At 37.4% G+C, this 22,550-nt stretch overlaps 1 protein-coding gene across 1 annotated transcript in view; it reads right to left on the bottom strand.

Moving 5' to 3' along the window:
- The window catches only part of LOC106901452 (chromosome unknown open reading frame, human C7orf60), a 34,159-nt gene extending 11,790 nt beyond the window's left edge, over positions 1-22,369 (bottom strand). The window contains exons 1-3 of the mRNA XM_014964227.1: positions 22,228-22,369; positions 10,008-10,149; positions 1,350-1,523 (exon numbers count right to left, since the gene is read on the bottom strand). Coding sequence (XP_014819713.1) covers positions 1,350-1,523; positions 10,008-10,149; positions 22,228-22,246 — 335 coding nt within the window. The 5' untranslated portion in view covers positions 22,247-22,369. The remainder of the gene's footprint in view (positions 1-1,349; positions 1,524-10,007; positions 10,150-22,227) is intronic.
- Positions 22,370-22,550: the final 181 nt, after the last annotated feature.

The following is a 22,550-nucleotide window of genomic DNA, read 5'->3' on the forward strand; positions in this document are numbered from 1 at the left end:
ATCAAACCTATTGATGTAAACAAATAAATACCAACAAACTGCTATTTATAGTAAAGCTAAAATTATGTGTTAACAAATACCAGAATTATTAAGATGTTATAAGGTATCAGTTTCTTATCAGCCCTTTGTACAAAAGTGCCTGGCAGTTCTATTTAAAAGCAGGTACTCCATTTGAGGCCGACTTAGCGAAATGAGCACTAAAAAGAGGAGTCTGTGGGAGAAGCCAGCTTATAAGAAGCCACTACCTTCATTTCGGAAGCATCTGTTTTGTCTTGTCATAACAGAACAATAACAGGGAAAATATTTTTATTTTGCATGTAACTATTCAACTACATCAGCATTCGGGATCTTTATGCCTTTTGCAAGATACTTTACAAACATGAGAAACCACAAAAGATACCAGCTGATAAGGACAGACACATCTGCTAAGAACATTATTAACACGCTCATTCCTCTCCTGACTAACAGGAATCACAGAAGACATGCTACAATAATGAGAAAAATCTCTTCACAGAACAAACACTATTGCAGATAGTTGTAAGAACTGGTCTATAAAGAATATGAAGCAAGTCATAAGTGTAACATTTAAGGATAATATGCTTATGCATTCATCATTCCATTATACTTGCAAAATAATAAATTCTTTCCAACACATAGAACAGCCACAACCATGACCCATGTCACTTAGGAAAAAAAGCAGGGTGGGACTGTAACTGAAATAATAAAACTACTCCTGAATGCCAAAAATAAAATTCTTACTTGAGTGAAGGTCAAAACCAAAATTAAAACTGTTGTTAGGAAAACACCTCAAGGATACTACGACTTCTGCAGAGCCAGTCACCAGAAAGCTAGCACATGTAAAATTAAGGGTTATAATTCAAAATTGCTTTTGAAGTGTATAATTGGAATCAAGAGTTTCTCTGCAATTATTTATGAAGAGAAAGTTTTAAGTACTGTGATATTTACATTTGGTACTTAGCACTTACATAAGCAATTGACTTTTCAACAATGCTGAACAGCCATTAGATTCTAACTTAATTAACGTCTCCCTTATTTCACCTCAAGGTTTAATATAAATTGCATTGCACACTAAAGACATACAAAAGTTAAATTGACAACTTAGTCATCCTCATTTAAGAGCTAGAGCATTCTCAAGCAATTTTTTTTATGGCATCCACCAAAATACGCAACATAAATATTTCTTGAAACATGTATGTATTCACATGAAAATGCCCTTTCTTAACTATTACAAATATATCAGGCTGATCTAACATGTTATGGGGAAAAAATGCTCAGGTAAGTCTTGTCACACACTGTGGAAAAAGAGTCTGGAAAAAAGTAAAACTTACTCTTCTGTTATAGCTTCATGATTTGTCAAGCCAAGGTTTGGCAAAGGATCTTCAATCTTGGGAGCCTGGGGAACATTTAAAGCTGGAGTGGTCTTAGAATCAAGAAGTGCTCTTTTTTCATCTTTCTCAAGTGCTTTTCTTTTCCCACCGTTCTGAAAATATTCTCGGCATACACTGAAAAGACAAAAAACAATTCCCCAGAAAAACAGAGTGCTATTTTTGGTCATTACTACAGATAAGACACAAGACAGAGGTTTAAGAGCTACAAATAATGTCAGCTTTTAAACAAATCTGGGTTTTACTGCAACTTTGGTAAATCAGCTTTGGGAAAGATGCAATACACCCAAAGACACACTTGAAGTCGATTGGTGTTTTACTTTCAAGAAATTAGGCTTACGTCACAGTTGAGTAAAGAGATTCAAAATAGTTTTACGTGGATAGACTTTGAGAGAAGACAGCAGACGTCTTGTCAGAACATCACCAGAGTGCAGACTTCAGCTGTCACCTGAGCACCACAGTTGTCCACCACTAAAAGGCCAAGAGTTATTAACTAGCTACCCATAAATTAAAGGGCTTTTGAAACACCTATGTCTTGCAAGACGTGTACTGTTGGGGAAAAGAAACATAACCTAGGCTTATGGGCTAACTACATACAGCAGTTTTTAATTTTAGTTGAGTTTACCCAGGATGCTTTTTGCTTTTAAGTAACAGATATCTGCAGTAGCTGTGGAAAGCTTACTTTAGCTTTCAATTTTTTCCCCCAGACTTATTTTGCTGATAGAAACCAGAAAAAAAAATAAAAATGATCTGGTCATACTAGAACAGAAATGTATACCAGTTTAAATGAGTGAATGTTATAAAAAAAGTTAAATTGCACCTGCATACCTCATCCAGTAGTCAGCATTAGTGTAAAAGAAGCAATCATTATGTTTGAGAATAACTGAATTTTGTCCACAAAATAGAACTAGAATTGGAAACAATTTGTTGCTGTGAAATTAAAAAGCCTGACTCACCCTGAACAAAGCAGTATTTTTAATTAGATGTGCCAGCCAACTATTTGCACAGAAAGTTTAACAGAAATAGAACTTGTTTGAATGATATTTTCATAACAACCCATTTTTATGATGCTTTCTTGAAATTCACTCAATTTTCCTCTAACGAAGCTGCAGAGATTTGAAGGAAAGATTTCAGAAAACATAAATTCACGTGTAGTTTAATAACACCTTATACAAAGCAGTATCAGGATAACATAGTATTTCATATCACAGATTCAGGAAAGGACATGTTGGTATAATGCTGCATTTAAATTATAAATAGAGACAAGGACTTGAAATACACAGGCTTCATCTAAGGCTTGGTGATATTGTAGGCAACAAATATATCCAGCCTCTCCATCATAAAATGTGAAGGAAAAAAAAAGTCATTGGAGTTGAGTTTCTTACAGGAAATATACACAGTCGAACACATACAGGCAGAAGTTTCTTTACTCTGAGATGGTAGGAAATGACCACCTTGAGTCAGCAAATCTGTAATTACAGTAGCACATTATGTCCAGATTACTAATTCTTGCCATGAGGGGGAACAAAAAAAAGTTACCCTGGACACATTTCTGTGCTGATGTGCTTATAGGATCTCAAGATTAAAACTGACCTGTGTCTAACAAACTCAAAGCACAAGCAAGTTTTACTTGCTCAAGTAGGCCCTAGGAGTTCTTGCACGAAATATAAGAAGTCTAAAATGAAGACCCTATCCTTAGAGCAGAAAACACAGCTATATAAGAAACAAACACACTAAACATTATATTTATATAATCAACAAGTTTATAATTACAATTCCTCTGTAACCAAAGCTATTTTCAGACCAAATAGAACCTAGGTGGAATAAAGAAATAAAATCCATCTCTTAACAATATGGAGCAAGATCACATGCAGACACGTGACATCCAGGCTGCAGTACTCCCAGATATATAGACTGTGAAACCACACCAACTCCATCCATTAGAGCTTGCATGCATGGAAAGACAACTCTAAAATTAACAAAGTTAAAGCAGAAGGAGCCAGTCATTTAACTTAGCAGGAAAGAGATTAAAAACATCAGTAAACAAAAGAGAACCCTAGAAAAACACGTGAATTATTGCTGCTATGCTAGTAAAAGTGTATTTTACACTGCAGCATATTATTTGTTTATAAGCATATGATCAATTTAGAGCTATTCAGTTCTGTATGTCATTTAGTCAAAGAAATTCAGAAAAAAAATATTTTTCCTCACTGTTTATCAGCTACCTTACTACTTTGTGAGCATCTTGCAGTCTCTTTACTTTAATTGTCTTTTTCCTCATTATCTCTCCTAAGATACCCAGAATCAGCAGTAGTTTAATAATGCTGCACTGCCATTGACGCTGACATGTAAGTCAGAACACATCAAAAAGTTCACAACTTCAGGAGAATGTAGTGGCTTTTCTCAACTATTGATGTTATCAACCTTTTAACTCACTAGAATCACAGAATCACAGAATGATAGCAGCTGTTCCACCCAGTTTTAACACTTAATGAGTTGTTGCACAGAAAAACCATCTACTTGTAAAGTGTAGTATAAGCTCCTCTTGTGACTGAGATGTCATTTCTTCCTCATTCCTGGTACTGGTACAAATCAGTATTTTTCCATCCTTCTACCCGTGTCTATCATGTCAACCCAGTTTTTATAATTCTGTTCTTCTGTTCTTCTTAACTGACCTTCCTTGTCTGCACATAAGACATTATTGAAGACAACCATGAGGAGAAGCATCTTCTTCTCCTGGGTTTTTGCTGGTGGATGAAGGGGCCAGAGACACAGGATGGCCCAAGACTGGGCTAAATTCTTCACATTCGGATCCCAGTCTGCATACCTGTGCAGTATCACCAGAAAGCAAAAAAACCAACCCAAAACCAAATCCACCCATCCAAATACAAAACCCCAGGAAACGCTGCACTTCATAACCACTGATGGGTTATTTTATGCCTTTCTGAAGTTACAATAATTCCAGCAGGATTACTTCATGTTGCCCTTTTGGCTCCTGTGGCCTCAGAGGAGCTGTGTACCCCCCCTCACGGAAGGGGACCTCACACCTACTGTGGGGTACAGGGAGCACCTGGGCAGTCACCACACAGCAGCCAACCAGAGGTTACCCTGTGGCAACTTGGTATAGCCACATGTTCAACTTCACGGCCATTAAAAGCCATCACTGATCGCACAGTAGTTCTGAGTATGCAGCTATATACATCTACATTTAACAATTGTCTTAAGTAATGAACAGAACATCCCTTAATTATCTACAAAGAGAAATAAAATTAAGGAATCTATTTTATAATACTGAGAACTGACATGGCTCCATTTTGAACTGGCATTTAAGCTTTCAGACTTTGATGATACAATAATAGCTCTACAATTAACATACTTGTTTATGAAGAATTGTGCAATGTAAATGCTACATGAACTTACACTTGCTACAGTTTACACAAACAGCAAAATAAACGTTTCATGTCTAAACTGTTCAAGTTTGTTAGCAGAGAGACACGTGAAGTGTCCAATTCATGTCTTTGCTCTAAAAAAGCAACACAAAACCCCTAGGTATTTTCTCAGCGAAACTTGTTTTCCATACTTCAAATCTCAAAGTTGACCCCCCTGTTCTGCCATTTAGGCTGGACACGTATAGGAAGTTTTAGTAAAAGCCAATACGATACATATTCATTTGTTTATATGCTCCAGCAATGAAAGAGAAGCTTCGTTTTCATATACAGTGACCAAACCCAAGGTTGGACTAGATGACCTCTGGAGGGTGATTCTGTGCTTCTATTTTCAATAGAATATATAATTTGAAAAAAAGGCAAGGGGAATTGCTAAAGAAACACCTTATGAAATTTAAAACCCTTGAAAGAACCAGTAAGTAGCTCTTCTCATCAAGTAACAACGAACAACTAAATTAAAGATGGTGTGGTCAGCTTTTATCATGGCCAAAAGCAGTTTCTGATAGCTGTTATGAATGGTTTCAAGCAGCCAGTTTTACAGGCTAAGAACTGACACAGTCCGTCTCTTCTGCTTTATAATGAGGAAAAGGCGAGTTGGACTATGTCCCTTACAGTATTTACTAACCAAAACCTAATAGTGGAGATATAGTTCAGTGAGGGTACAGAGAAGTAACATACTTCCCTTCAGAGCTGAAGGAAACTCTGGACTTCTCATCATGGCTTCTGTCTGTAAAATGTTTCTCCCCTCCTCCCACACATCAAGGAATAAATTTATTAATGTCAACTGACAGAGCTGCTGGCCTGAAAAAAACCCAGAAGTGTCAACTCTTCTACAGGTTTAACCCACCCACCTCCCAACCTCCAAAGAAAAAAAATCAAGGAACGGAGAATTATCAATTTCCCTTGTAGACATTAATCATACCTAGAAGAGCAGAAAAGCTTCCTCTGGACTGGAAAATACTTTGTTATTGTCATGCACACCCAACTTTAGGTTAAGGAAATCCTGCATTCAGCATAAGCGAAAGCACTAGGTTTCTCAATCTAAAGTATTGTAACTTTTTATTATCACAATTACATTTTGTTAAACTTCAAGTTGAGAAACCTGTATACAATAATTTTTACCATTTTATTTTTTAATACTTCCTCTCAGTTCTAGGGTTTTGAGGTATTTTTCTTTTGCGAAACACAATTAGGTCTGTAACAAGATGCTTCCCTGGTGTTGTGTCCACCCCTCCAAGCCAGCTTCTGGAAGCAATATCCTTCATTACTGGAGGATTCCAAGAGCTTGAAAACAGCCAACAGTTATCATATGATCATTGCTCTAATTAGCTCTAGCATTCAACAAACAGATAGAGTTTTGTCAGGACAAAGTATTATTTAAGAGCAAAAATGAAGACTGTCACACAAACATGAACAATGACCATTAAGTCTTTTTTCTATTTTAAATGGTTTCCCTCCTCCAGTTTACGCCACCTCCCTCTTAATTCCATTCTCCTGAAAGCGAATTGCTTGATTAACTTCATTCATCAAGAAAAACTGCAAAACAGCAATGAAAGGACTTCAGACTTTCATTCAATTTTCCAGACCCAAACAGGACCAGCTTTCCATTTCTAGCAGAGACCTGTTATTCCCAAAGATCCTGTGAGAGATCACTCTGCCTTCTCTTCTTTTGAGAAGACAGTATCAGCCAGTTTCTAGGAACAATCATAAAGCTTTTGTAGAATAAAAAAAAAAAAAACAAACCAGAAGATCTTCGATCATGTCTTTATTTTTCTTGGAGCTGAGCTGCTGTTTGTTATTTTTTGAGTGCAGTGGCCCAGGTGATGTTTTGGCTGAGCACAACACTAAATAAAGTCAGAAGAGTACTTTGTGTATCTTGCGGACAATCTAATTAATGCACTCCAGTATGTTATTTGCCTTTATTGCAAAAGCATCCCATGACTGTTTCATATTCAGCTTGTGGGCTGCTACAGAATCCAAATGCTTTTCTGAAAGACTGACACAACCAATTACCCCATAGCCTGCCTGTATTTGTATAGTTGATAATATTTGGTATAGTTAACAACACTGTTAATTTTAATCCTGCTCTCAGAGTGACAATTCTTTTCGCTTTGATCTCATTTGCAAATTTAATAAATAGACTTTGTTCTAGCAGATTGCTAATGAAAATATTGATCAGTAATGGATGCAGGGACAGATACTGACAGAGTCCTTCCAAGTAAATTGCATTTTTAAGATAAGCTTCAAACATCTATTCTCTGCAAGTTTCTCCAAACAGTTCTGCCCTTACCTGACAGCAACTTCATCAAGTTCGTATTTCTTAGGTTTGCTCAAAAGTCAAAAGACTTTATAAAAAGGTGCAGGTCTAAATCGTGCTTTATCATGATAGTCATTTTTATCAGAACAGATTTTGGTTTTTGTTATTTTAAAAAATTGCCAGGTCAACACAAGTCTTCACACTAATTCAAAAGCAACAGGAAGAAGCAAACCTGCCAGTCTAGCCTTTTTTGTTTTAACTAGAACCAGAACAGGCTGGCATTCATTGTCCATACAAAGGTTCACCAGCCTACCTATGCCAGCAGAAGAATCAAGAGACCGGACAATTATTCAGGGCAAACATTACCCCATTTTGGTTTAAGTACTGTGTTGCAATATAAATGAAATGAAATAGAAACAGAAATATTAGTTTCCAAATACCAATTGCTACTGCATTCCGTTTCCTAAAGATATAAAAAGAACGTAAGGGAAGGACAATTGAGTGTTGCAGGCTTTTTACAACACCACTTGGGATCACTAAACTGCATCTGAAAGGAACAAAGTTTTAATCCCTCTTCCCCTCCCTGCTCCAGCCCCAGCTAACAGTTGTCTAACGTTGTACTGAAACAATAAATAAAACTGACCCTATACAATGCAGCATGCGGTCACCAGCACAGTCTTCATGTACTGCTTTCCATCTTTTACAGTTTCTAAAGTCTGGATATGGGATTGTTTAATCAACAAATAATGAAGTAGTAAAATAAAAATAAGTTTAATGTCATCTGATTTAAGAATTAATGTCAGACTAAGCATTTTTTCCAGTGGCTTCAACTAAATAGCTAGAAAGCCTTTCAAAAGGGGAATGCTGCAAGAAAAGTTTTATTCTCAATCCCGAGACATACACACGGTTTCTCTAATGATTATTCTGCATTTTCTGATTTACTTTATCAGATGCTGTTTATTAAGAGAATACAAGAAGAAGGAAGAAAAGATTTAAAAAGAAAACCCAAAACTTTCTCGAAGAAAAAAAATTCTCAGTTTCAGATCTTAAAAAGGATATTTATTCAAAGAAAAACATAAAAGCCTAGACTATCCTTTCTTCAGCAGGGATACATCAGTAGTTCCTAAGCATTTTCAGCATTCCACTCTTAAATTAAACTTCACCTAAGACATCAGCTACTTTCCTGCTGTCATGGTGACACAGTTAAAGCATTGAGCAAAAGCTTTCAGTGAAGTCTCATGCAAGTCAAGTTCTCCTGCATGCAATTATGCGCCCAGAGACAAGCAGCAGCAATGGGACCTGCCATCTGCCTGGCACACCTCTTGGCCCTTTGAGAAGGAACATAAAATTGCAGCACACACAATCAATCTGAAATATGCTGGTATCTAGCTATCTAGACTGGGGTTTAATCCAAGACACACAAAAGAGAAAAAGCACCCCTCTTTTTCCACTGATGTAAAACTCCTGACTCCTTGGCTTTGCAAACTGAAAAGATATGTGCTTTAATTGAAACTTTATACTGAAACAGAGCATTTTAATGTCTCTTACCAGGTGACTTTTTTTCTTAACATGAGTTCACGCTGCAAAGCCCAAACTGGACACTTATTTAAATGTTTGCTTTATAAGTCTTGTAGGAACTACAAACAGAAAATAAGTGAAACACAGAGCTAAATAACTTCAATGCACAGGCCATAGACTCTCCACATGGAACGGTATCCTGTCTTACAGGGTAACAGATGAGCTTGCCACAAGCTAAGGGAATATCATTTAACTGAAGTTACTTTAAAAGAAGTGCATAACAGCTCTGTGGAAAAAGTTTCACGTATTATTTGACAATCAAATTGTAAGAAAATATCGAGCAATGTTCTATGGGAGCCTGTCCTGGGTCCAGTACAATTAGTATTTTCACAGATAACCTGAACATTGGGAACAGTCAGTGCTCCTCTTAACTGATCTGTAAACTATGCCAGGCTGGGGCCGGGGGGAACAGGGAAAGATACTGCAAGAAATCACAGTATTAGAATTCAATATGATTCGAAAAAATGTATTTTAGTAAAGAGAAGTACATATATCAGCAGTTCCATAGAAGTAATGAATAGCACAAATAGAAGAAAACAATTATCAACTGAGGAAGCCTGTAAAAAAGAAACAGGCAGTTGGGGATCACACATGAGCATAAATCGATGCCCGCTACAATACAAAAAAAATCCACCACAGAACACCCATCAAACAAGGTCACTAGCATAACAAGAATTTACTACAACCTCAATAATATTTCTTCATTTTATTTATTACTGAAAAAGCCAGGTGAACACTGTGTCCTTTTTTGGGTGTATTTCTTTCCAATTGATTTACCTCCCTTGTAACTGGGATAAGGATACATGAAACACGTCCAGAAAACGATATATAGAGAAACACTTAACTATTTTGGGGGGGAGGGGTGTCATGGAGGTTAAAGTTAAGATTAAGACTTGAAAATTAAGCAGCAGAGATTTGCATTTAAAGATCAAACACTACTATACGCACAAATCAAACCAAAGCCCCGAAAATTAAACTTGAGTTACACTCACTGTATTTGTTCAATTTAGGTTCAAACATATAGAAAATTATTTCATAGGTTTACTTGCAAACAGCTTAATATTTGAGGAAAAAAAAATTGTTTGTTGAAGATACTTTTTAAAGAAAGGGCCACCTTGTAACAAAACACTTCATAAGCTTTATTTTCTTAGTAAGCTGGAACAGTACAAAGGTACTTGTTTTAGGAAGCAATAAATCATTAACACGTTATAGAACAAATCCTAAAAATAGCAAAAAAGGCAAAACACACTTAAGCCTTGTATTATAAATGATTGTTAGTAGAAGTGTGCAATAGTGTCTTTCAAATACATTAAGATTTACCTGCAACACCATTCAATTCGGCCTTCCCCTTCACAAGTTTTTGCCCAGTGATTATCTGCAAGGTTTTTCATTGCCACAGCATATTCACACAGAGTTTCCTCATCCTCACAGTGCTCACGCCAGATCTTATCAAAGTCTCCCACTAAACAAAACAACAACAAAAAAAATTGCACATTAGGTACAAAGTGTCTCATTATCTCCATGGCAAAATCCCCATCTTCCAATTAAAAGAAGTTACATAACACACCCAGAGGTTACTTTACCTGCCTGTAACAAAAATAAGGTCCCCTTTCCCTAGTCAAACACAAAAATTTTAGGTCTTGGAGAAGGAAGGGAACTATCAGGTACTTGAAAAACTAGCAATATTCTCAGTACACTGATTTTGTTCAGTTTCTCTTGTGAAATTCAAGTCCCTGGGAAGTTTTGCTTTCAGATTTCTGTCCAGGAGCATTAACATGACAAACATTTTAGAAATGAAAGAATTAAAGGTTTCCCAGTAGCATTCACGGCAAACACCATGGATGATATTACATGTTAGAAAGAAAGTCTAACCCAGAATATAGATTTCTTTGGATACATTGGAAAAGAAATTCAACCCGTCATTGAAGTCTGCCTAACCTAGCCAGTCTCAGTGAACTGGATTCTAGGCAAAATAAAAATCAAACTGACTACAGTCAAGAAATCACAGATAGGCTTGCCTACTGATCTCCAAGGACGGATTTATTTCCATGCTTCTCACCTTGCTAAAAAAAAAAAAGTCTTGCAAGTTAAATTCTGGCACTTCAAAGTAATTAAACATGATTATTTGCCCTCTTTTGCTGCTAAGTATCCACTTCTCCTAGCTTGCTTTACATAAGGTACTGCTAAACAAAAACAAGATAAATGCTGATGGTGGCTAGCCACAATTCCTATTGTGGTTTCTAGAGCACGAAAACCTAGGGTATACCTTACTAAAAGGACATTTCTGCCCTGAGAAAGAAAAACAGTCACTGGTATGATCTTCACTAACTCCTTTTGTGTTTCTTAATCACAAACATGTGCATGCATCTAATATAAATATATACATTTTATTCTAGAGAGATAAATGCAGGTGCAAATGTAGGTGCAAAACTGATTTTGCACCTACAAGCCAATACAGCTAACAAGTTTTCAAGAGCAGAGCTCTGGCTTTAAGCTTTGACTCAGACAGCCAACACATTTTCACAACATGGTTCCAGAAGCAGTTTTTGTAGCACCTTCATATTTCAAAGAAATATTTTAGAAGTGTACCAAGCATAAGCTAACTAATGTCTGCTAAAGTCTGAAACTAGCCTACAGCATGACCTGTCCTCAAATCAGTAAAAGATTTCTGTTTCTAACCCACTTAGGGCAATTTCTTTGATGTGCTTTGTTTTAATTAGCTGGAAATAACTAATAGATTTCTTCCAGTGGCAACTTTTTTTTTTTCTCCCCTCATATGTGCAAAGCAGTAACAATGCTTCACCTCACCTGTCTTCCAATTACAGCAACAGTGGGTATGATGGGCACGTACAGTTAGTTGTATGCTTAGAAGATTTAAACCAACCATCCAGGTTACTCCCTATGCAAGTCTGGTTTAGGGCTGTCACAGCAATTTTCTCTTCAAAAGTAATCATCTAGCAGACTCGTACAATCATCAAAATGAGTCATGTTTAAAATTAGGTGTTTATATTCCCTTGTGCGAGATTGCACTTGAGATGGGAGTGGGCATGGTTCAGTTTTAACAAAATAGGGAAGCTATGCAAGAAATCACGTACTCTGCTTGCTATTCAACAAGCATATATCAGAAAGTTATTACTGGACAAAAAAAATACAGTATTATATTGGAATGGTATCCCTCATTATTTCCAAAATGACCTAAGTTCAGACAGATACACTTGATATGAAAAGATGCTAGTGTAGTTGCCAACTGACCACTAGAGCAGAGAAACACCCAACTCACAGGCAGCCTCCCACAGGGGTTTCTGATAAAACCTGTGGCTGACTTTTCTGGAACTTCCAGGACAGCCTTATGTAGAAAAAATCATGCAGGACAGAACATACTCTGCTGATGAAGGAGAGCAAGAAATAGTATAAACAGCATCCTACCAGCAAAGGGGGCAAAACGAGCAGAACTCTTACAAATCTTTATTTCTTGTGTCAACAAAGTACAGAACGCATAGAGCAGCAAGCCAGAAAGCACTAACCAAGTTCAAAGTGTATTCTCAAAGCAAATTAATTCTGGTGCAATTTACACAAAGTTTCATAGTTTCTCTGCCACAACACTCTGAATCTTACTGCATGCTCCAGACAACTGAAATGCTCAAATGACACGCAGTTGCTAAATTTTTGTTTGAAGAATACATAGCTAATTAGAAAGGAAAAAAGTAAACACGTGAACCCTTACTGAGGGAAAACACCACAAATACAAAATCCCAAGTTTAATACTGTTCTTCTTTTAGTTCCATTACTTCATTTGGTCTATTCTTAAGCAACTATTCTATTTCCAAATACCACTTTTTCTTAAAATTTAAGAAACAAGACAGATGGGGAAGAAGAAATATGCAAAGAGCAGATGTTCTTAACTAGCCAGTCCTTTCTTATGGCAAAGCAGCAATGCCTCCTAACACTGAATTTTGCTCTCATAGCAACTCTTCTTACTTCCTTCTGAACAAGGCAGATTTGCGCTTCCCTGAAAGTCAGAGGAGGGGCAAAAGAATCCACAGATAAGGGATCCTAAATTTAGATATATAGCAGCAGACCCAGAACTGACTACCAGCCCTCTGAGACGTGAACTTTGGGTTACAACAGAGCCGCCTACAACAGTAACAGCTTCTTGGCACTGAGCTGACGAAAAAATAAAGCAGAATGATTTAAGAACTATTAAGAGAGACATGTAGAACAAAAGTGAAAAATTCATCACAAAGTAGTTCTGTCACACATCCTATATAAAATCCATTTGTGTACACTTCTGATTTGTTTCCATCTACCAATACTGAGAGAAAATGGCAACAGGGGACAGATACAGCACAGCTTCTGTATGAGGAACACCTAAACAGAAGTGAGAAAAAAAAGTCAGATGAAAGCCAGAGAGGACATCCACCCACAAGACCACGAGTGGCAGAGTAAAGGTAAATATGGAACTATTTCTGGGTGTTCTAAAAGTCGAAGACATTCAGGAAAAGCATAGTGAGACAGCTTCAAAGCAAAAAAAAAAAAAAAAAATTTATTAGAGGACATCCACCCACAAGACCACGAGTGGCAGAGTAAAGGTAAATATGGAACTATTTCTGGGTGTTCTAAAAGTCGAAGACATTCAGGAAAAGCATAGTGAGACAGCTTCAAAAAAAAAAAAAAAAAAAAAAAAGTTATTTCTTCACAGAAATGTATAATTAAGCTTAAGGTTCATGTAGCTGGGCAAACTAATGGAAGAAAACCCATGACAAATTCCGTATCCGAAGATGCAATTTCTAACTCAGGAGCTCTTAGACCATGTAACCACTGAAGGACCAAATGATAAACAACCATAGGGTGACACTCCAGCAGCACTTCTGATATATTCTTGTCTCAGCAACTGCTGTTGACCCACTTGTCAATACTGGCTTTGATAAAATGCCCATTTATCTGCCCTTTCATTAATGTAATCTCCAAACCAACTGCAGATGAAGGGTTTTCTTAAGACAGGGGCACCATTGTGCAGGGACTTTCAAAGAAGTGTCTGAGGTCCAGTTTCCCTCAAGCAAGTACCATGGTAGTAGGTTGGTTTGGGTTTTTTCCCCCCATTCTTCTCCAGGGTGAGCTTTGAGAAGGCACAGATAGGCACGTTAGATTTACAGGAACTGTAATTCTAAAATCATGCTTCAATACTTAGTTGAAAATGCAAATAATGCTTCCTACCTGTTGAGATTGAGGTAGTGACTACAACAGGTCTTTCAGCATTCAATTTCAAACTGATACCCAGAACACAGTAGAGATATGAATTAAAATTTTTAAAGCAATACATTATAATCCACTATGTATTAATTTTTCAAGCAATACATTATAATCCACGTGCAAATACTGCATTAATTCCAGTGGAGTTAAACATTTATTTATGAATCATTGCTTGTGTAACCAAAAACTCAGTGAAAGATACAGAAAGGTTTCACTGCAAAACTAATAGTTTAAACTAAAGAAATAAGATAAATAAAATCTTCTGTTGAGCAATCAATAACACTGTAAATTAAATAGAAGTTTGTGGTAGGCTAATAAAAAAATATATATCTTGCATGTTTGATCACATCTTAAAAGTTAATATTTGATTTTGTGCATTAAACTTTTCATCTCACATACTCATGACCATATCATAATATAAAGTTTAAGGCTACTGGATCACTTTTTATGGGATTTAAAACCTGGTTAGAGGACTGACTCTTCAGAGATCTTCATACACCTCAGATTTCCATTGAGGAACCATTTATGACAACATCCAGCCGAAAAGTGTGATTGGCGAGACTGGATCACAAGGATTTCACATCTCTCTCAAATCGCTACAGTGATATTGTCTTAAAATGATTTAACATTTGCTCTCCTACCTATCCAGAACTGCCTAGAAAATAAATAAATTACCTACTCTTCATCTTGAAGATTGACTATTCCTTTAAAAACAAAAAAGCCCAAAGCTCACCTCTTTCTAGCAATTCTGGCCACCTTGTTGGTTCTTTGTAACAATCTTTACTAATGCAGTAACAAAAATCCAATACTCTTTACCTAGAACAGAAGAATCCCTCTAAATAGTTTCCACCCACATTAATATTGCCTGCAAAACAGCCAAATCATACCCCCAAACTCAAACACAAAGTAATCAGCAGGTGCTGAATCCTGTCACAGACAGAACAGGTCAGGCACATAGAAGTTATTTTTAAATCATCCCAATTACACGATAGTTTTAATTGTGGGTAAAAGCAATAGAGACCTAATGTTAGCTGTAAGTTTCAACAACTGAAAACATTTTTAATAAAGAAGAAAGAATCACACAAGCTCACTTCACGTTTATTTACAAGCTCTCATGAAAGGTCCCCAGCACAGTGCAGGAAAACCAGGTTTGCCATTCTTGGTGGGATAATCCCACACTGTAACTGTTTTCTCCAGGAAGTCTATTTTTAAGGAAAAAAAAAAAAAAAATCCAACTTTCTTGCATTCTATTTGTTTGGGGTTTTTTGCATTTTATTTGTTTGGTTTTTTTAAGACATTTCTTTGTAGAGTGTTAAATGGAACTGACATTTAAAGTATGTTTATGAAATAAATAGAAAAATTAATTAGTCAATTATTCTTCAACTTCTGACAGAACAAGTCATATCAATTGGTAAATTAAATAAAACACAACCCTCTGTATACAAAAGAAACAGAGTTCAGTTTTGCTAAATGCAGTATTTTTCATTTTGGAATGGGATAAAACCCCCAAATAACTTATTTGAATCATTCCAGTTTAACAAGCAACAAAATAGTGAAGTCATATAGAGTTAAAAATGCTACAGCATCCACAAGACAAGTTTTCTAACTACTATTTTCCTTAATTCCATCAGTGCTCTTCAGAAAGACAGCGCAGTCACCTCTGACAATCTCAAAACCAAGTATGAAATACTTCATTGATCGCTGAACAAGATTTTGCATCCCAAAATTTATCTACTACTATCCACTTAAGCTTCACATAGATGCAACATGGATTTAAGTCTTACTCAACAGCTCCCCTCAAAAGAAACAGTCTTTTAACATTTGAAGAAAAATGGAATTAGAACAGCCATTATTTCCCTTTGGAAAACCACAATTTTCTGAAATCAAAGTAGCTGTAATTGAAAAAAAAAAAAAAAGAAAAAGAGAGAGGAGAGAGAAGAAAAAAATAAGCAAGGGTTAAGAGTTAGAATTCTTGGCTACCTACATGCTGGTATGAATTGCTAATGTGAAAAAACAGATTAAATCCACTCTCCACTCCCTTTTCAATAGTTCTATTTAAGAGCTCATAGCATTCCTATGTACACCTTTGATGGCTCTGGCAGAGGAGAAAATAAACTCAATAAATTGAAAAATAATGAAAGCCAGAAGCAAAAGTGACACGTTCATATTTGTGCAATAGTTATTAATAAAGGTCTTTGAATTGCTCATTGTAAGAAGCAAACCTATCCCCACAATTAACAAGTGCCCATGACAATGCTGGGTAACTTCAGATGACAGGCTGCTGGCCATAGCAACGCCTAGCAAGACCTTTCAGCTTTCTTTTTTGTTGTTGATGGCAATGCACTGTGGAATGAAAAAAATCCATCTCATTTTTAGCCTCTTAGGACCGCCTCTCACTTACTTGCTCAAAACAGTAAATCAGCTTCTACAACGTGCTAAGCAGTAAATGGGAAAAGCAACTCTACATTGTCCACTAGGCTAAAGCTGAAAATAAATTCCTATGAATACGTGACAAAAACTTCCTCCTTAACAGTGACTTGTCAGCTGAAATTTAGCTATATTACTAAATGTCTGGATAGTGTGACAATGATTAACAAAATTATATCAGGAATATTAGCTAATACTATGCTATTTACAGTTTTCAGTGTATAGAGGATAAACTTGATATTTACTGAACACTGGTCTTACTAAACAGCATATCCAGTATTTCTTGTGAAAGATATTAGGTATTTTTGGCTTCACTGTTTTCAAGTTTTGTATGTCTAAATACATAACATGAACTTCAACTCGGGCAAAGTTCAAGCAATCAGAGCTAATATTTTCCTTCTCTTGTCTGACTAGCATTTGCTTTACTGTTCTTTGGATTTACCTGAAATTGTTCACAATAAAAATCTTTTTTAAAAAAAAACAAAACAAAACAAAACCCAACATAGTGCAAGAATCTGATTTTTCCTACTTATCTCAATATCAATGTTCCTCCCTTCTACTCACATAGAAAGGATCCATCTGACCAAACGCGGATTTCTACATCTGACCTGTCAGGTAAACTTCCTATCTATCTGTTTGCACTAGACTCCCAGGGTACGATTCATCTGCTATTTAAAGCATCTACCGGGGGTCAGCTTACATCACCCTGAAGAGTGATCTGTGTCTCCAATCGGCTAGAAATCTCTGACGGCTGTCACGCAAACAGCGGGGAGCCTATTTGTGAGAGTTTAAGCAATTACTGCCCCCAGGTGTTGGATCTAACTCCTTTGGAAAGGATCACCCCTCTCTCCTCTTCCCCAAACTCGACTTTCTGGGACAGACTCTGTGCTGCACCTCAACACCACCAACGCAGAGATTAACAGCAACTCCTGATTTTGGTAGATTTGTGCAAACACAGGAGCAAAGAAAACCAGAAGCAGTCGAGGCACAGGTAGAGATTTCATTACACTGACCGTACAACACCATTTTCCCCACAAAGGCAATAATGGAGCTAGGAAAGAGGTTATATATATATAGCTCTCAGTGGATGCAAGTCTGTGATGTAGCCAGTGGGCACTCAAAATTTGTGGGCTAGACTTATTATAGCAACAATTTTATTAGTTAAATCCCCCAAACTGTAAAATGTTATGGGATTCCTAATGGAAGTTTCACTGCAAAATTGTGGTGTGCAAACCTGTAAGGACAAGCATATCTTAATGCCTAGGTCATAAAACAGCATCAACTTTAATTTTTAATGAAATGGTATTTATTTTCTGTTGCTTGAAAATGTAACAACTACTGTTCCCAAATGTTTACCTCTTTCAAGAAATTAATGCAAGTGGGGAAAAACAAGTTGAGATCTAAAATATTACTGGTTTACTATGTAGAAACAAACCTAAGTTTTCAACAAAAAGGGGTGACAACTGTTACCTTATCACGTAGAGCTAGTGACAAAGTTTTCCTGTCCTGTGAAAAATGCTACTATTGCAAAATGTTTCCTGTTTCACATCAGGAAGAACTTAAGCTCTCTCAAGGCTTTTCATGAAAAACACAAGAGAGGAAGAGACCATAAAGCAACTGACTTCAGAACGACTTGTCTCACATGAATGTAGAAACCACTTACTTACTCAGAGTACTTACTGTTGTCAGGCAGAGTTCTGTAATTCTTCCTAATTTTCTGGATTTGAAAAAACTCTTAATAAAGTTATTACCGATTTCTTTGAAGTTTCAACAGATCTTTCTTTTAGTGACTCAAACTACCATCTTTTAAATTTTGTGATACAGTACCTAATATCAGGCCAAACATCAGTTGTGTGTGATTCTAAGCCTGAACAGTATGGAAGGAGAAACAAAACACACAGCAAAATATTTCATAAAATAGGTTTACAGATACCTCAGCAAATTTTTTCCACCGATATTCAATACAGGACTTCCAGGGAAAAGCAGAGGGTCTTGCAAATCATCTTTCCAGACTTACATATAAAATAATCTATAGAACCGAGGGTCATACTGCACAGAAAATGTTTACTCGATAAATACATCTCTGCACGACTACAAAGCTAGCAAACAACTCAGCGGAAAAAAAAGGCTACCTCTGTACCAGAGGAGGGATTTTTATCACAGTAAAAATTAACCCTGTTTGGCTGCTACAAGCAACTGGAAACAAACAAGCAAATACTACACAGCAGATGTTCAATAGATCATGTCTATTTCCCTATGAACCACTAAATCTGCTTTAACAAGGCTGTCTGTCAGGCCCGCCAGACACCAGCGTACCTGCAATATATGCACATACATATATACACAGCCAATACATGTTCCAGCCTATGGCTGCAGGTGCCCAAAAGATGCCATGGGGAAAATCCTGTAAAAATCTGAGGTCGCCTATCGTACCAGGCAACAGAACCAAGAGCAAGAGACTAAATGAGAAATTGTTTTTTTCCCCTTTCCCATGCTGCCACAGGCCGGTAGAAAGCCAGGCTCAGGTTTCATGATTTCCATACTTTCTAAGTGCCTGTGTCAAGCATGCACAACCCTGAAGTTTCTCGTAAGCAAATAACTGAGCACTTGAGAGCTGCTGTTTCAGCTTTTGGATTTTACCCTGGTGTGTAAGGTAATTAAGATTAAACTAATCCATTTGGACAAGAAACAGAAGTAAAACTTCAGAAAAACATTAGTTTTATGCTAATAAGGTACACTTCTAAGTGAAGACATTACAACTCGGCATGTTTTGTTCTCACTTCAGAATGTTTTCTTCATAAAAACAAAGTTTATAGGCTAACCTGAGAAATGGAGTATCCCACTATCACAAAATACCAAATCCGCCATGGCATTTATGATTACATACTACCCTTCTATACTTCCTAATTAACAACAGGGAGGGCGTAAGGGGAATGGAAGGAAATTGAAAAGGATTAAGATAAAAGGAGATGAAAAAGGGAGGAAAATATAAATATTCCCTCTACGAAGTCACACCAGATTAGTAATATCCCAAAAAAAGGAAAAGGTTAATACTAGTCATACATTAAAAAGTTAAAATTGTTGATGAAAACAAAAAATGCAGTTCAATGGTAACTTAAAGTTTAAGCCTAACCATTTTGAAGATAGCAAATACTTGTCATAAATACAGTGGCATGCTCCGAGACTACAACATGACACGAGCTACAGTACAGAAGTAAAAACAAAATCCGTTTACCATACATAAAAGTAAATGTGGTTCAAGAAATGCAGAAATTAAAAAAGCCAAGATTTAGATCTGATGAATCTCAAGAGTTACAGTTTTTCACCAAGAAAAAAAATAAAAATAAATCAAACCCTTTAGATGACATCATGCTGACTAAACTTTACTCTAGTAATTCCTTCGTAACTGCAAAAGATTTCTTGTTTTGCGTCCCTAGTTAATAAATACTGCTTTTGCACTTTGACAAGCGTGCAACTTCTTCAGAAACATGTTAGCTTGCAGTTTTGAAGCATATTGTCACTTTTCCACTGGCTCATCTTCAAAAAAGAGGGGAAGCATTGTGGGAAATGAAACAAAATGATAACAATGGTGCCAGTTATAAGCAAGTCAGATAATACACTGGCTTGCCTTTTACAATTGCTCATTGAAACTCAAGGCTTGCTAACATCAGCAAGGCAAATGAATTCTCAAAGAAATCAGCTTATTAAAATCAAGCCTGTATAACTTCTATCAACAAACATCTCGGTGTCTCAAGGACGCATCTATTTCCCTTCAACAATTCTAACAGAAGAGAGCAACTTAAGATCATATTACAATACCAAAGGCTTTCTTAGACTTATTCACCCTGTGCAACATAACCAGACAGCTTTCAGGAGGACAATCAACAGGCTTTTGCCTCTACCAATAAAATTAATAAGCAATTCTATTTTACTATCTACAAAAAAAGCACTGAAGTCCATGCAACAGCAATTCTAGTACTGTTTGAGTATTTAGACAAAATGGAAAAGCTTTGTAGAACTCTAGTAAATGTGAGGAGAGGCAAAGCAAAAAAAAAAATTTAAAAATGGACAACACAAGATTCTGGAATAATAGCTCTGTCTCTGCATCATATGGAGGTAGGTGCACTGCACTGTGGAGACAAGAGGCTTTGCCTGTGTAGTAAGCTGTAAGCACATAACCAAGGATGCATTTTTTACCTTTGCTTTTTCATACCCAAGTTATAATTCATTTTATACAGAGGAATTACAGATGATTTGTTGGTTTTTTACTTCTGTTTTGTAAACTGTCAACTTTGATTTTTTTCAGGGTAACATACTTGCTAGTCAGTGTCTCCAAGTATTTGAAAACAAAACAAACAAACAAAAGATCCTTCACAGGTCAAGCACATACTAGCATCACAATTTCAGAATGACATTAAAGGCATTTAGGAAGGAGATTCTCAAGTCTGCTTTTAGAAGCACAGGGAAACGTAGGGAGGAAAGACTCCAAAAATAAAATTGTCAAGTAGAAATAACCTAACATACGAAGTACTATGAATACTAATCACTAGTAACTTGTAAAGACCACCTACTCATTACCGACCATGAGTAGGTAATGGGTGCAGCTCTCCTTGTTGCATGGATGTGATGAACCGTTCAGTTTTTAACTCTCTCCATGAAAACACATAAAATGTTGATAAATTAGAGTGACTAAAAAAAAATCACTGTAAAGTTTTCACTAACAGATGATTTACAGAACATACAAAGTAAGCTAAGAGCTATTTGCTGTTTTGTTTAACTGTTCAATTACACTGAACTAGAGATTAAAACACAATTTACCCTTGCACATTAACTTTGGTGAGAAGTAGCCTTACATGTAATTTAGGCTCTCATCTGAAAAAAATTCAGTTGTTACAGAGATTGCTCACGTTTTATCAAAGTTAACAGTGCCAGTGTTTGTCTGCCTTAATCTTCAAGCACTCTGAAAAGACAGAAATATGAACTGCTCAAAGCTGGGCTCTTTTGGCAGGAGCTCACCGCTAAAACATATGATGTTCCTTCACCTATGTCAGGAGAAGAAGGGAGATCCTCCCTTCAGTTTTGGCTCACCGAGGCCAAAATAAGCAGTGGCTCTTGATCATTGTCTACATTGGTAGATATCTGTGCTCAAATCCCATGGATGGGCTCCCACAGAGACTTCTTAAGTCCAGAAAGCAGAGTGACCTTGTTACTTTAACAGAAGTGTCATAGGCGGACACAGAAGACAGACAAGAACTAGTGCCTACAACAGGAAGAGCTCCCATTCTGTGGGTTCTTGAGATACGCACCAGGTCAGAAAGAGCTGTGGACTCAATGAAAGAATTAATGGATGAATTTTTTGTAACCTGTGTTATAAAGATTAGACAGACCAGTATAATCAACCTGAAGAGGGTACAGATTTCACCAAACAGATCTCAACTCTGACACTCATCTGAAAGCATTTCTGGGAGGTTTTCAGCATTTCAATACCACCCATAAGAACCTTGCATAAGGGCATTAATACTCAGGACAAAGTAGCCTTTTCAAGGACTCAGAGCAATTTATTTTACAACAGCTTTTCCCAACTTTTTTGCTTAGTGCTGCTGCCTGAACTATCCATCCACAGCTGAAAGACAGGAGGCGCAAACAGTTCCCAAAGACCTATGCCTCTCCAAATCGCCATTCAATCTCTCTTGGTACTCATGACCTACTGTCCTCCCCCCTCCCGCAGATTCCCAGTTTGGAAAACATCACCGTATGGCTTGGAAGCAGCCTGTGGTGAAAGGCCTCGCTGTAGTTATCGGCTACCAAGTGTCACACGGCGGTAAGGCAGGACCACCCGGACCCATCTCCATACACAGCACACCTTTAGCCAAGCACAGCATTACGCCTGCACACCAGTCCTCTTCTCCTTCATCCCACGGGAAAAGCTACTGGGGATGCGCCACCAGCCCTCCTGAGCCACCAAAGGGTCCCCGCTGCCAAGGGCCCCAGGAAGGGGTCAGAATCTCGGCAGACCCCACCGGGGTTCCTCGGGCAGCCGACGGCAGCGGCGCCCCGGTGGCCCGGGGAGGAGCAGGAAGCCAGCCCGGCGCCCAGCCACCCCCCCTCAGCCGACACACCCCCTTCGCCAGCGGTCCGCGGCCCAGCCGGCCCGCAGCCCTCCGCCAGCGGCTGGGGGCGACCGGG

Source organism: Calidris pugnax, unplaced genomic scaffold (genome assembly GCF_001431845.1).
Source record: "Calidris pugnax isolate Ruff unplaced genomic scaffold, ASM143184v1 scaffold44, whole genome shotgun sequence".
Taxonomy (NCBI): Eukaryota; Metazoa; Chordata; class Aves; order Charadriiformes; family Scolopacidae; genus Calidris; species Calidris pugnax.